Raw genomic sequence first — 14,995 nt, forward strand, 5'->3', positions numbered from 1 at the left:
GGATGGTCTCGATCTCCTGACCTCGTGATCCGCCCGTCTCGGCCTCCCAAAGTGCTGGGATTACAGGCTTGAGCCACCGCGCCCGGCCTCTGGGCCCTTCTTCATGAGGGAGGCTGTCTGTGCAGGCCTGTCTTGGAAGCCAGGGGAAGAACCGGGCGCCCAGGGAACAGTGGCTACTACTGCTTTCCATCTCTAAGTCAAGGGCAGGCAGGAAAGGGATGGACCTCAGATGGAACATAGATGGACCTCAGCCCTATTCCCTGCACCTGCAGAGGCAAAGACCCCGCTGGCTCAGACTTCACCAACCTGGAGCAGGGGAGAGAAGCTAAGTTCTAACCTTTGATCAGAAGATGGGGAAGCCACACTCAACACATCACTGCCTTGGGAAGTGGGATTTGGGGATGGTGGGTCCTGGGGAGAAACGGGCTTTTGGTGTGGAAATGGCATCTTTCCTGTTTCCGACCTCTGCCTGCCTCATGCCAGGTGAGACACCTTCATGCCTGTTTCCATGACTGAGAACATGGGAGTATGCTTCTTTCCACCCACGTTCCTGGCGGATTTTCACCGGAGTTGGGCTGCACTGTGGAGAAGGGGTTGGGCAGCTCCTGCGGCACAGTGAGGGGGCACAGAAGCCCAAGGCAGTCGGTAAGAAATCACCAGTTTATTGAATGAAAAACCCAACATCAACTCAGTCCCTCCCACCCCCATCTCCTCTCTCTGGCCCAGGAGACGCTCAGGACAGCAGGGCTGAGCCCTGGAAAGGGCAGGAGGAGAGCTTGGGGGAGGTATGGAGAATGAGAAAAACACTTTCAAAATGGAGTTCTGTGCAAAAACTTCTGGGAAGGACTGAGAGAACAAGAGAAAAGCTCCAAAGGGGCTGTGGGGTGCGGAGGGCCGGGCTGAGGGGCGCGGAGGGCTGGGCTGGGGGACGCGGAGGGCTGGGCTGGGGCTCTGTGTCCTCAACCACTCCTGAGAACATGGACGGTCAAGACTGAGGGGCTCAGATCCCCAGCTGGTGAGAGGGAGGTGACAGGGAGGGAAGGAGCCTGCTGGAGGGAAACCTGGCTGGGAGGATGGTTCTGGGCCCAGGCTGGGGCCTAAGGAGGAGGAACAACACAGCAAGGAAAGGCAGACAAACTGACACAGTGGCGGGAGGGAGATGAATGGGAGATGAAATGGGATGTTTGAGGGGCCACAGATAGCATGTATGGTGGTGGCGGTCTGCCTCCCATCTCTCCAAGTCCAGGCAGAGCTGTGCTGGGTGAGGGGCTGGGAGACAGAGGCAGGAGCATCATCAACAAGGGCTGAAGTCGTGAAGACAGTGACTGGTGCACAGCGTGTGTCACACGGTACAACCAAAAGACTTGGTGTGCAAAGAATCAAAGAAACACTCAGGACACACACGACATCTGCAGGGAACCTGGGGGTGGTGAGGAAGTCGTGCACGGGTGGTGGGAGAGACTGTGAGGCCCCTCTGTCCTCGAAACACTGTGTCACCATAGCAACAGGGTCCTGGAGGTGGGGGAGCTGCCTCCTGCCCCTGTGAGCTGTGGAGCAGGGGTCCCATGGGCTCAGGGTACCCCCTTACCCTCCCTTGGGAAGCTCTGGGGCAGGCGGAGAACCCCACAAGAGTGGAAAGTGGCCCTGGGTCCTGCTGGAGGAGGCAGAGTGAGTGGATCTGGCAGCTGCGTCTTAGAGGGCACCCTGATGGCTGGAGGGGCCAGGGGAGGACTAGACTCTCCTGCTGGGGACCAGGATTCCAGCTTTCCCATTTCCGGGAAGGAAACTGATACCACAAGAAGGAGGTTGGAAGTCGGATGAAGGAAGGCCTGGAGTACTCAGTCCTGGGGACTATGGGTACCAGAAGGCAAAACCATCACGCCCTGGGCCTGGAGCAGGAGGGAGAAGGGGAAAAGCAGGAACGAGGAGGGGCTGCGCAGGGACGGGTTGGAGGGGAGGGAAGGGGAGGCGTCCCTGTGGCAGTGTCCTTTGGGACCTGGGCAAGTGAGAGGCAGACCCTGGTGCCAGGGAAGGGATGCTGGGCCCGGGCCTGCTGGCCTCCCCCTGCCCGCAGGCGGTGAGGCTGGTGGCAGTGCCAGGAGGGAAAGTGGCTGGGAGACAGGGCCTCAGGTGGCCTTGCTGCCACTGAAGAGTCCCACTGGAAAGTGCTTGACATGGGTGGGCCACTGGGCTGCCAGCTGGAAGAACTTGATGTCACTCCACTCGACCCCATCGATGGACACTGGGGGTGACAGGGAGAGGAGTGGTGACCGAACTGCTCAGGCCATCTCCCCAGGGCCCCTAGGGAAGGGCCATTGCCTGCCTCCCTCTCCAGTCCCTTTCTTGCCCTCCCGGCCCTGCCCGCTCTCGCACCTCTCAGCATAGTCTGCTGCTGCTTGGCTGAGCAGATGAGGCGGCTGATGCCTTCAATGACCTGGCTCTTAGAATCCACCTCCTTTTCTCGTGGTTTCTTGCTCAGGAAGATGGTGGGAACTGGAAAGCAAGCAAGGCCACCTGTGTCCCAGCCCCTGGGGAAGCCATCACCCCTCTCCTCCCCAGCCCCCACTGTTCCCTTCTTCCTGTGGCGAGGGGAGGTGATCTGCAAAGCAACCCCTCCTCCCTGGCACTGGGCTGTGGGTCAGGATCTTCAGGTTCCTGACCCGGTCCCAGCACTGGGCTGGTGACTTTGGCTAAGGTCCCACTCCTCCCCCTGGGGCTCGGTATCTTCGCCTGTTCAGCGAAGACCTTGGTCCAGATGGTCTCTGAAGTCCTTTCCAGCTGGAACGTTCTAGGCAGCCTGTGGGGCAGGGGCCTGCCTCCCTATCAGGCATGCGCTCTGTGCAGGAGCCAGTGGAGCATGAGTTTGTCCTCACGCTGCCCTGGGGATGCCGGAGAGTGCTCCCCGTTCCACTCCCACTCCAGAAAGGAAGCAAGGACGGGGAGGGCACTGCTGAACCCCTTGCAAGTTTCTGTGCTGCAGGCCGTGGGTTTTGGCTGTGGGCCTGGCACAACCCTGTCTGATCCCCCTTCAGGGGAACTCTGCAGAGGGGAGGCACACACAGAAATAGGCACGGCTGCTTTGGAGCACCCAAAGGTGGCAGGGTCGGGGTCATGCCAGCGCTGCAGGTGCACCTAGCTGACACCAATGGTGGCAGGCACTGTGCAGCACTGGCCTGGCCATGGGGGTTCCTGCCTCATTCCCATGCACAGGAGCTGGGCCAGCTCCAACTCTACCTCCAGCTCCTTAATCTACCCCTTCTATCCAGAATGGACTGTATGCCCCTTAATCCTGAAAACACAACCACCTCCTTTTGCTCAGGAAGCCTCTTTGGAGTGGCCTCCAGGGTTGGGTGCAAGTGCTCTGGTCCTGCGTCACAGGGACCCGGAGCTGTGGTACAGAGAGGCCTCTCCCTGTCTGCAGTCCTTCCCAGACAGCAGTGGCCAGAAAGGCCCCCTTCAATATAGAGCAGCCGCTGCCTCAGCCCCTAAAGTGCTTTAGCTCAGCAGAGTGACCAAGCAACTCTGCAGCCTTGGTTTCCTGTATGACGGAAGGAATGGCCTTGTCCCTCAAGGGGAGGTGGGACTGCCCCCTGCACCCCATGCCAGACCATGGGATGCTTCTTCATCCCAAATATCCCAAAAGCAGATTTATTTTCAGATCCTGAGAGAGGAGACAGGAGGCCTGGTGGCCCCTGGTCTTCCCTGGCCTTGGGGGCACTTACCTTTCTTGTTCTTTTCTTTGGTGACCACAGTCATGGCCATGGTGCCAGAAAGCTGGGCTTCCCCACTATGGGGCAGGCGGGACACCTGCACTGAGCGGAAGACACTCTTGAGGGTGTTCTTCGAGCTGGCGTCCCTCTTGTCGCCATCCCTCCTCCGCTCCCCGGGGTGGCCCAGCCAGTAGTCCACCTGGAGGCCGATCACATCCCCATATGGGCTATTAGGGCTCCTGAGGAAAGGGAACAAAGAGGAGAGGTCAGCTCTGCCTTCAGCTCCCAACTACATGGGCCCAATGGGGTAGGGGCCACGCCAGCCCCCGGGAGGGCAGGCTGAAGAAGGCTGCGGCTCTGTTCCCTCCAGACACACAGAGCAGCTCATGTGGGAGAGGGGAATCAGGTTGATTTGAGAACAAAGCAGGGAAAAATAAAGGCCCAAGTCACGAAAAGGAAACCGAATAAAAGCTTCACAGGATGATGAGGGCAGCAGAGGAGGAAGCTTTATGAAGGAAGAAAGTGTGTGTGTAAGTAAGTGCATGCGCGCACATGCATATACACACACATAACGCACGCACACACACACATGCACACGCCCAGCAGAAGCCCCTGTGGGCGGCTCCAGTGCAGCCTCAGGACAGCAGCTGGTGCCACCTGACCTGTAGTTTTGTCCTTTTCATGGCACTCTTAGCTCAGCAATAATTTTAGCTCCTGGGAAAAGGGCTGATGTGTCTTGAAAGGAGGTGTCAGACACAATAGGTACACAGGCTAGGAAAGTCATCTGACTTTTCTCTTTCTGCCTCATTTCAGAGGTTCCATTAAAAAACAGGATTAACTTGGAAGGGAAAGGAGGTGGAGGGAAGGGTTGTTGCCAAGGCTGCCCAAATCCATGCTGGACAGAAACCCTTCTGCTGAGCGGCGAGATGAGAGAAAACGCCTCCAGGAGGCCAGGAACCTGAGGTCCCCAGAGCAGAATCTGGCCGAGTACTTCCTCCTTTCCTCTACTGTTCCCTCCAGAAGACCCTGGAGGGAAGTGCCCTGAGGAGCAAAGGGTGAGGGAGACCAGGGACTGGGATTCTAGCTCCGGGGCAGGCCTCGTGCCACCCAATACCTCACTGGCACTTCAGGGGAAGTCACCGGCCAATGCCATCCTCTCTGTTGCTACAAGGAAAGGGAAGAGGGGAAGGTGGAAGGCAGCAAAATGGGGGAAGGGAGGAAGGCTGCTCCCTCCCAGTGCTGACCATGCCTGCTCTCCTCACCTCAGCTTCTTCTTGTCAGGAGCCCACCCCTTCACCCTCCCTCTGCCCCCTGCTCCTGGACCCTTGATGTAAACTGTAGATACTTGAGATCCTAAAGACATGGCCTCCCACTATATCACCGCTTCCAGTAGTCTCAGAGATTCAGCCTGAACCTGAGCTCCGCTGCTTGCTCCCACTCCGGCTGCAGCACCTCAGCAGGGCCGCCTCACAGTGCCAGGCGCTGACACACATGTTCTTTTTCTCTTCTTTTTTAGAGGTGTGGATTGTTTCCTTTAGAGAGGCCCTCTGACTGTCACCAAAGGAGACAATCCACATCTCTAAAGAAGAAGAAAAAAGGAGGACACTAGAAAGGACAGCCCAATCCACGTCACTATGTGGCCCAGGCCTAGCTTTGAACTCCTGGACTCAAGCGATCCTCTGGCCTTGGCCTCCAGAGTGACTGGAACTACAGGATGAGCCAGTGCGCTCGGTTTCCATGTTCTTATGTAACCTGCTCCACAGTCCTGCAAGGTGGCCATTTCACCTCTCTTCATTAGATGAAATTCAAGTTCAGTAACCTGTCCAAGCTAAGGCAGTGGACAGACAGAAGACAGAACCACTCAAATCCAAGTGTGTTTTATTTCCCAAGTGTCATGCTCTTTCTACCACCTGGGAGGTCCCATAACAAGACACTTGCACAGCACTTTACAGGCCTCTCTGCCAACACTGTCTCATTCAGCCCAATACTGTGAAACAGGGCAGAAAGTGTCCTCCCATGACCAGGCCGGCTAGTGACATGTCTCTGAATTCTAACTTTAGTGTTTTGGGTTTTTTTTTTTTTGGAGGATAGGGTATTGTTGTCACACAGGCTACTGTGCAGTGGCATAGTCATGGCTCACTGCAGCCTCAAACTCCTGGGCTCAAGCAATCATCTTGCCTCAGCCTCTGAGTAGCTGGGACCGAAGGTGTGCACCACTACGCCTGGCTTCCTGTGGCTACCTTCTAAGCCCATATGCCTGTCACTGGAATCAGCCGGGTGGGCCTGATGGAGGGCATGGCAGGACAGGTACGGGCAGGAGCCTTACCCCACGATGGCCAGGGCGCTGCTCATGGATGGGGAGGAGGGAGGGGTGGCTGTGGCATCTCGGCTCAGGCCCGAACTGGAGGGTGGTGACGTGGAGGGCACAGTAAGACTGACCACAGGAGAATCATCCCCATCGCCTGTCAGGGGACAAACGACAAACACAGTTGGCCAGAGGAAGCTATCCCTGACTCGGTGGTGGGAAGGAGCCGGGGTTCCTCCCATCCCATGGCCTGCTTTCCTCCTTTGGCCCCAGGCTCCTCCCCACCTCCCCCAGCCACCACTGCAGCGGGGGAGTGAGGGCACCCACAGGCTTCCTGCTCAAGCTCTGACTTCCCTCAGGACATCCAGAGCTTAACTTCTGGCCTACTGGACTAGAGGGAAGACAGGGAGGGCACCAGCCTCACTCCACAGAACAAGGAAGCCCTAGGCTCACCTGCTGTGGAGGGAGAGTCTTCAACCAGACCCACCTTCACCACCTGCAAGGAGAGAAGAGGCACTCATTAGATCCTCCTATTACAGCAGGCATGTTCTGATCCAACCAGAAACAGATGGTTGGCACAAGAGCCATCACTACACATTATTTTATTGTCAGCTTTAAAATCTTTGCAAATCTGGGCCGGGTGTGGTGGTGTGGCGCCTGTAATCCCAGCACTTTGGGAGGCTGAGGCAGGAGAATCGCTTGAACCCAGGAAGCGGTGAGCTGAGATCGTGCCATTGCACTCCAGCCTGGGTGACAGAGCGAGACTCCATCTCAAAATAAATAAATACGTTAAATAAATAAATAAGTAAATAAAAAAATCTTTGCAAATCTGGAGCAGCCCAGCTGTAGAAACAACACAACACAAAACAAAACAAAACCTAGTTGCAACAATGAGGTGGGGCAAGCGAGACTTTGCAGCTCTTCTCTGGGGATAAAGAGCTGAAGGCAGGAACCACTGTGATGTCCCGATCTCGTTTCTCTAGGGTCCTGTGGGCAGAGGGCCTAGGAAGATGGCTCTGTCTCTGCCAGGTGGGAGTGTCTATAGGCCAAGTGGATGTGCTAAGCTGTGGACACCAGCCCTCTCCTCTCTGGTCTCACTGGAATCTGGAGGAGTACTGAATGGGGGTGAGGGGATTCCTTAGGAATTTTCAATTCTCCATAGAGAATTCTGGAAAGGACAGCCTGGGCCCTCCAGTGGCTAGAAAAGAACACAGTCACAGACTAGGTGAGCATCCAGGCTGTGGTCTGAAGTGACAGGTGAAGTCCTGGGCCCTATCACCTGGGCCCAGTCCCAAGCAAAGAGGCAGCTGGGCTGGGAGTCCAGAGGGCTAGACCCTGGTGGGGCAAAGTCTACCGCACAGGCCTGCAGGTGGTTGCCTGGAGGCTGCTGTGACAGCAAGGCTGTGTTCGCTGAAGTCTGTCCCGATTCTCTACGCGCCCTTCTTTTGATTCCTGGAGAGGAACAAATTGCCACTCTGGGGCTTCCTAGATACAACACCGCTTTTCTCCTTGTTCGCCTGGCATTTGATGAGGTTGCTAGCTCTTTTGGTTTTTAATTTGTTTTAAATTTGTTATCTCTCTCTTGGTTGCGAAGCCTGAGTAAGCAGCAACTCACAGCTCCACGAAGATGTGTCAAACCACCAGCCGCAGCTATGGGCCATGGTCCTGGGGCCTGTAACGTGGCTATGGGAGCAGCCCAGGGGCTAACCGGGGAGTGGCTAGATTGCAGGATAGGAGGCTCTGCAAGGCACGAGAAGGGGCTGCTGGATTTCCCCAGCTCAGGTATCTCCTGAGATCACTCAAGACATCCACATCTTGGATGTGCAGAGAGCAGGAAGAGCACGGAGCTAGGCCCCATCATCCACAAGAGCCCCTCCCTGTCTAGAAGCTACAAGGGAGCCTCAGGGAAATTACATAAAAAGATACAAGCTGGCTGGGCATGGTGGCTCACGCCTGTAATCCCAACACTTTGGGAGGCCGAGATAGGTGGATCTCTTGAGTCCAAGAGTTTGAGACCAGGCTGGGCACCATGGCGAAATGCCATCTCAGCAAAAAAATACAAAAATTAGCCGGGTATGCCGTGCGCGGTGGCTCATGCCTGTAATCTCAGCACTTTGGGAGGCCGAGGTGGCTGGAGCATGAGGTCAAGAGATCGAGACCATCCTGGCCAACATGGTGAAACCCTGTTTCTACTAAAAACACAAAAATTAGCTGAGCTTGGTGGCATGCACCTGTAATCCCAGCTACTCGGGAGGCTGAGGCAGGAGAATCACTTGAACCTGGGAGGCAGAGGTTGCAGTGAGTCGAGATCATGCCACTGCATTCCAGCCTGGCAACAGAGTGAGACTCTTGTCTTAAAAAAAAAAAAAAAAAAAAAATTAGCTGGGCGTGGTGGCATGTACCTGTGGTCCCAGCTACTCTGGAGGCTGAGGCAGGAGGATCACTTGAACCCGGGAGGCAGAGGTTGCAGTGAGCTGAGATCGTGCCACTGCACTCCAGCATGGGTAACAGAGTCAGACTCCATCTCATAAAAAAATTAAAAATAAAGATAAAAGCTGGTTTGGAAGGGAAATGCAAAGCTTTTGTAAGTGGAAATTGGAGTTTTCGGTCCTGCTCCGGTGCTATGCTCCGGCCCCTGGCAGGGCTGCACAGCTTCCCCAGGCCCCTCCCTAGGTCAGGCTGAGCCTGTGGCCCAGCTGCTGATGAACAGATGGCCAGCAGCGCACCTGCCATCAGAGACATCCACGGGGTTCTTCCTTGACTTTCAAAGTTTACTAGTATAGAGATTTCTCCCCAGCTAAAGAGAAAAGGAAAGAAGAAAGCCTTCCTGTCAGTGGCCTATCCAACCATGAAGACAAAAGTATCTGTTTTCAGACTTTTCTGAATGCCGCCTTCCACTACTGCCGAGGCAGCTCCCTTTCCCCTGAGCCACGTCTGGACATCATTCCCTGGGCAAAGGCAGCAAGGTCAGGGCCTGGTGTAATAAACAGGAGTCACCAGTGATGGAGCCAGCAACAGTTTGTGATTTGGAAAAGGTGGACACTAAAAGGGACAGCCCAATCCACGTCCTGGCCCAGGGTTTCTCCACCTCCGCACTACTGACACTTGGGGCCAAGCCATTCTCTGTGCACTGGAGGATGACCAGTGGCACCCCTCGCCTCCACCCACTGGCTGCCCCCAGTATAACAACCAAACACATCTCCAGACACTGCCAGGTAGCCCCTGGGGGCAAAATCTCCAGTGTCTGGAGAACCACTGTTCTAGGTGAATCTTTCGTTTTCCTGCGTAAGGGGGAACAGGAAGACCAGGAGAATGGGTGGGGTGTCGAGCAGAGGGAGTCAGTACTCACGCCAATGAAGGGAATAAACTTCTGATAGGAGTCTTCATCAGGGCTGTTGGGAGACACAGGAGAGCGTCACAGTTAGTAGGGGAGACAGGGAGGAGTGCCGGGGAATGGGCCTTTCCTGTCTCACTGTGGCTGCAGCGGAGTCCAGGATGCTGTGCTGCCTCCGCCCGTCACATCCTGGGGCGGCATGGGAAAGGTCTGAGACTTGGTGGGCATGTGGAGCTCACAAAATGAGGGCAAATGACCTGATCATGCAAACTACGCTCCCTGCTTCCCACGTCTGAGTTCCAGCTATGAGGATGGGCTGCTTTATACTGAGGGGCAGGCAAGGAAACTGATGAACTCAGGCTCCTATGGGTGGAAGGCTCTGGGCAAGGAAGGAGTGCTGGGGAGGTGGCGGTAAAAACCACTCACATCCTTTTGGGTTCCTATGAAGGAATGTAGAATGTGGAGAAGGAAAATGTGAAAAAGCAAGGAAGACCCAAGATTCCTCTAACCCACCCAACCTATTTTTAAGAAACCCCTCAAAGTCAAACTTACAACTTATGCCGGCAGGTCAGCATGGCTTCGGCCACGGGAAGTTGGTGTGTCGTGGCCGCCCCGTTGACGTACTGCATCACCCGCCCCGCCACATCCAGTTGCTCTGCAGAAAAGCCAAGAGATCACTAACTGCCCCACTGACTTCAGCTGGCAAACCTGCAGACCCTCTTGGAGAGGGCTCCCTTCCTGAGACCCGTCAGACTCTCAAGTTGAGTGAAGGATGGGGCTTTACGGTCCTTCTGGTTTGAAGGAATTATGAGCCCAAGGATGGTCCTCTCCCTTCCAATCTTTGCAGTTCCTCGAAGCCCTGCTCTTTCTTGGGCCACTCACACCCTTCTCATGCCTACTTGCTCCTGCCTGTCCTTGCGCATATCCATCTGGTGGCCTGAAGGAGCCTCACCCCACCCCACAGACCTTTGCCATCACCTCCTTCTCAGCTGCGCCAGGCCCTCACTACCTCTCAGCCTGGAAGAGCTCAATCTCATTCTGATACCTGCCACCTTTATTTTTTAATTTTTATTTTATTTTATTTTTGAGACGGAGTTTCACTCTGCTGCCCAGGCTGGAGTACAGTGGCGTGACGAGTACAGTGGCGTGATGAGTGCAGTGGCGTGATGAGTGCAGTGGTGTGATGAGTTGCAGTGGCGTGATGAGTGGTGGCGTGATGAGCGCGGTGGCGTGATGAGCGTGGTGGCGTGATGAGCGCGGTGGCGTGATGACACTGCATCCTCAACCTTCTGGTCTCAAGCAATTCTCCCACCTCAGCCTCCCGAGTAGCTGGGACTACAGGCGCACACCACCATGCCCAGCTAATTTTTGTAGAGACGGGGTCTTGCTATGTTGCCCAGGCTGGTCTCAAACTCCTAGGCTCAAGTGATCCACCCACCTTGGCCTCCTAAACTGCTGGGATTCCAGGTGTGAGCCACTGGGCCTTTGACCCCTGCCACCTTTATTTGATATTCAAGAAAGCACCTGGTTGGTGTGGTGTTATTCATTTATCAAGTGACTGTTTCGTCACTTGACTGCTATTCTCTGCTCCTTGTATTTCATCTCTACAACTAGAGATGCCCTGCCCACTATGCCAGCATGGCCGTTGTTCCTTCCAGATGAACAGGAGCAGAGCAAATAGCAGAGGCTGAAAACAGGCAGAGTGGAGGGGCTGTGCACAGTGAGCCTCCACTTAATAAACACTTATGGAAAAATGAATGGGCAGAGTGACCGGGAAGGTGAGAGTTGCAGGGAGGAAAGCAGCATGACCTCGGCCTCCTTCTGCAGCCAGGCTGGCACCTGTGGACCCCGGGGGTGGAAGTAAGCTCCTTACACGGGGCCATTACCTGACACTGGTGGCTCCGAGCGACTGAACAGATCTCTCCAACCAGAATCCAGGAAGGAACTACTGTATTTACTGTCGACTGACCCCAAGTATTTGGCCACAGGGTGAGAACCTGGTAGATGGAAAACCAGAGGTGTTGAATTGGTCAGGAGATGAGACAGTGTGGGATCAGCTGTCCCTGGTCATGGCCTTGGTTTTCTTGACTGTCCCTTTCTAGGTCCCAACCCCACCATCCTGTTCCAGACAAGGTATCTGTCTACAGAACCCTCATGCCCGATGCCCTCCTAGTGCCGCCCGTCTTTACCGAGGGGAATGATGAGGAAGCGCATGTAGCCAAGCCAGTCGGAGGTCTTGTTGGCCAGGGACTTGACAAAGAACCTGAGGATGGAGCTCAGGTAGCTCTGGCCTCCCACAGCAGCCACCTTCACTGGCCTCGGCATGGAAGAGTTGCAGTTGCAGCTGGGGAGGAAGGGGAGTGTCATAGCAGTGCTCAGGCGGTGCCAGGACCCTGCCCAGCGGGTGGCCCAGAGCTGACTTTCTGTGATCTCAACAACCCACAGGGGAAAAGCAAACCAATCCACAAAATAAAACAGACAGGATCATACAGGGAATAAGCCACAGTGCTTTCACAACCAAGAGGAAAATCCGGGGTCAGAGGGCATTGCCCATGAAGCAGACAGAACAGCTGAAGCTAACGCAGGGTGCGTGCCCCCAAGCCTGGAATCCACAGTTCTCTTTTACAAGGGCAAGGGACTCGGGCCTTTTAAGAAGGCCCTAAGGATGGGGGAAGCACTGACTTGAGGGTGGGGGAAGCACTGACTCTTGAATGTCTACCAGCATGTTGCAGTTGGAAGAAATAAAAGATCTTTTTAAAACCTGTGTGTCCTCTCCATCATGGGTTAAAGAGGATAAAGCAAGTCAAGGCATGGCAGGAGTCCAGGCAGGGAGGCAGGGAGCACAGGAATTGATATTTCTACCCCTGATCCTCTGGGGTCTGCAGGGGCCTCGAGCCTCACAGCCTGCTGCCGCCACCCCCCAAAACATGCGCCCTTCTGCAGATTCTTAGTCTGATGAGGCCAAGAGGGTCTATAATTGCTTAGAAGTCAGGGTGGGAAGATGAAGTCAGAGGGAATCCCTAAGGGCAGGAGAGCGGAGGCCAGAGCCCTTACTAGCGCTGGATCCGGGTGAGCAGGGCGGACAGCACAGCCTGGACCTCCACGGTGGAGCAGGTGCACACCACAGGCTTCCGCTGGTCCTGGAGCAGCTCAGCCACATACTGAGATGGGGAGGGAGGAGAGCAGGGACACAGGTGAGAACACATCACTCCTTCACAAGGGCCAAGAGGCAAGCGAGGCCCAGACCGAGCTGCAGGGCCCCTGTCCTCTGCAGTTCAGACTGAAGCTGGGCAAAGGCAGCCAGGTCTCCAGACTCTCAGTAAGGAGAGGGTGGGGCTGACCCACGAGACATGCAGAGTGTGAGAGATGGGAAGGCTTAGGGGGTTTCACATGCTACAACACTCCAGGTGTCCCTGGCACCAGTATCTAAGTCAGGTGGACAGCGCTGAGGGAGCAGGCAGGGATGCTCTGCCCTGCTGACCTGCCTTCACAGGGGCAGCCCTGGAGGTCACAGCCAGGTGCTTCTCGAGGGGGCCTCCATTCCGCTATGCTGCCTGACACTCCTGGCGCCCTGGAGGAATTACTGTTGCTTTTTGTTTGTTCGTTTTTTAACATATAAGGAAGCTGAGGTACAGCAAAGTTAGTGACTTAAGATCCTGCAAGTTGGACAATGACAGAAGTTGGACTAGAACTCAGAGTTCTGGGCTCAGTTCAGAGCAGGCGGGGGCTGATGGAGGGGTGAGTTTCCCATCTCCCCACGCAATAGCATGGAGGCCACACTGACAATGCACCCCGGCATTGCCTGCCCTCCAGGACCCCACGTGGTCTCGCAGTTTCAGCACTTACCTGGCCCTGCCAGTCAGTGGTGTTCACCAGGATGACATTTTCTGGAAGGGCTGCATCTGACACCAAGATCTGATTCAGCTGGTCATATACCACCTTTCTTGGAATCTGCAGGAACAAAAGTGTCTCGTTAGGGAGTCCCCAGGGAGCCTGAGGACAGGGCTGCTGGACTGGTGCATGGGGAGTCCCTGGAGCAGGGGTGTTCAGAGAGAACAGATACGAGGCCTTTGGGAGGGAGACTCAGTCTCCCACTGGCCAGACCACGATGGAAAGAAGGAGAAAGCAGCAGTAAAGCGAGTCCTTAGAGGACACACGGAGAGAAGGAACAAAGCCACAGTGGTTGTCCTGCCAGGGCAGGTGGAGAGGGAGGTGCAGCAAGCCTCGTGGATGGGAAACAGTGTGGGTGGCAGGAGGGGCAGCAGCATAAGAACCAGGAGAGGAGAGGCAGAGGGCGGCCAGCAGGTGCTCAGAGAAACGGAAACGAGGGCAGTGGGGAGAGAAATAATGAGAGTGGCAGTGAGTGCTGTGTGGGGACCTGCTGTCTGAGGGAACAAAAGGTATTTCAGGAACAGTGATTAACAAGAAGGACAATACCTCACCCCAGGCACTGGGCTATTCTAGTCTCAAGTTCATTTTCAGCCATGTAATAGCATGGAGCTCAGGAGGCCACACTGACAATGCACTTGATAAGTTATCAGGGGAATGAACAGGCTGGCTGTTTAACCCTAGCAGAACTGAACTGTGTGAGGTGTGCTGGGAAAATCCCTGTCCCAGATCTCTGACACCACAGGCCTTCAAAAGGAGAACACAATTCCCAAGGCCCAGTTGCTTCTGACTTCTTCTCCAGCCCACTCTCAGGTCCTTCCATTGAAATAGTTTAATATTGTTGGCTTCTGGGCTTGAGAGCGCGATGACCGACCACAGCTCCCGACTCAGGTCGGGAGCTCGGGTCAGGGTGTCCCATGAGATCCAGAGGCTGCTGTCCTCTGCAACAGCGGATTCATGGCACAATCTCCAGACTGACGTCTGATGGAGGCAGAGACACCAGTGGTGTGGAATCGACACTCGCAGCCGGACAGGCTGGGACCACACAGCGTTTTTGGCTCCCGTGCCGGTGCCCTAGAGGTCGGCGTGGAAGCCAATTCCACACTGGCAGTAAGTAAGGAATGTGGAAGGCCTCTCTAATTTAGTCTTTCTTCAAGAGTTTTTGTTCAGCGCATTTCCAAGTATTCCTCTTCTCTCCAACTAACTGTCCAAGGAAGCCAATAAAATAGAGCCTGAAGTTCAGGGAATCTCAGAGGGTCCTGGTGTTTTGGGGGGACGCAGAAGTACCTGCGTGCTGTGGCCCAAATCTGGGGAGCGCTCGCTGTCCGAACTGTTGGTCCTCTCACTCAGGGGCTTGGAGAGCTGCCGCTCCTTCAGGGGCGTGCTCCTCTTCTGCCGGGGTGTGTGCACCCCTTCCACTTTGCTGCCAGGGAGGTGGAGAAAGGGTGGTGAAATAGCCATTCCAACCCCAAAGCCGCTGCCAGCCCCACTTTACCTCAGCCCCGAAGCCAACACTGAGCACAGCTGCAGCCTGTACCCTCTGCTTCCTTTCCATCTGCAATACCTGGGGGAGGCAGAGCCCTGGAGATCTGTTTTGCTGGACTTCATGGGAGTTTTGACTTTCTCTGGCACAACCAGACTCGTGCTGGCATCTCCAAACATGTCCTGGTCGGTGATTTCCTACCATGGAGGAGAGGAAACAGTGAAGATGACCTCCCACTCAGTGACCATCCAGGAGCCTCCTTGGACTGGCCAGGC

The 14,995-nt window shown here is 55.4% G+C and overlaps 1 protein-coding gene across 1 annotated transcript in view; it reads right to left on the minus strand.

The window, feature by feature from the left end:
- Positions 1 to 641: 641 nt before the first annotated feature.
- Positions 642 to 14,995, minus strand: part of PACS1 (phosphofurin acidic cluster sorting protein 1) — a 171,532-nt gene continuing 157,178 nt past the window's right edge. The window contains exons 12-24 of the mRNA XM_025356379.1: positions 14,802 to 14,917; positions 14,525 to 14,660; positions 13,196 to 13,300; positions 12,404 to 12,510; positions 11,539 to 11,693; positions 11,236 to 11,346; positions 9,902 to 10,004; positions 9,365 to 9,407; positions 6,469 to 6,511; positions 6,037 to 6,172; positions 3,723 to 3,949; positions 2,374 to 2,493; positions 642 to 2,242 (exon numbers count right to left, since the gene is read on the minus strand). Of these exons, the coding sequence (XP_025212164.1) occupies positions 2,127 to 2,242; positions 2,374 to 2,493; positions 3,723 to 3,949; positions 6,037 to 6,172; positions 6,469 to 6,511; positions 9,365 to 9,407; positions 9,902 to 10,004; positions 11,236 to 11,346; positions 11,539 to 11,693; positions 12,404 to 12,510; positions 13,196 to 13,300; positions 14,525 to 14,660; positions 14,802 to 14,917 (1,518 nt within the window). The 3' untranslated portion in view covers positions 642 to 2,126. The remainder of the gene's footprint in view (positions 2,243 to 2,373; positions 2,494 to 3,722; positions 3,950 to 6,036; positions 6,173 to 6,468; positions 6,512 to 9,364; positions 9,408 to 9,901; positions 10,005 to 11,235; positions 11,347 to 11,538; positions 11,694 to 12,403; positions 12,511 to 13,195; positions 13,301 to 14,524; positions 14,661 to 14,801; positions 14,918 to 14,995) is intronic.

The sequence above is a fragment of the Theropithecus gelada genome, chromosome 14, assembly GCF_003255815.1.
Source record: "Theropithecus gelada isolate Dixy chromosome 14, Tgel_1.0, whole genome shotgun sequence".
NCBI classification, from domain to species: domain Eukaryota; kingdom Metazoa; phylum Chordata; class Mammalia; order Primates; family Cercopithecidae; genus Theropithecus; species Theropithecus gelada.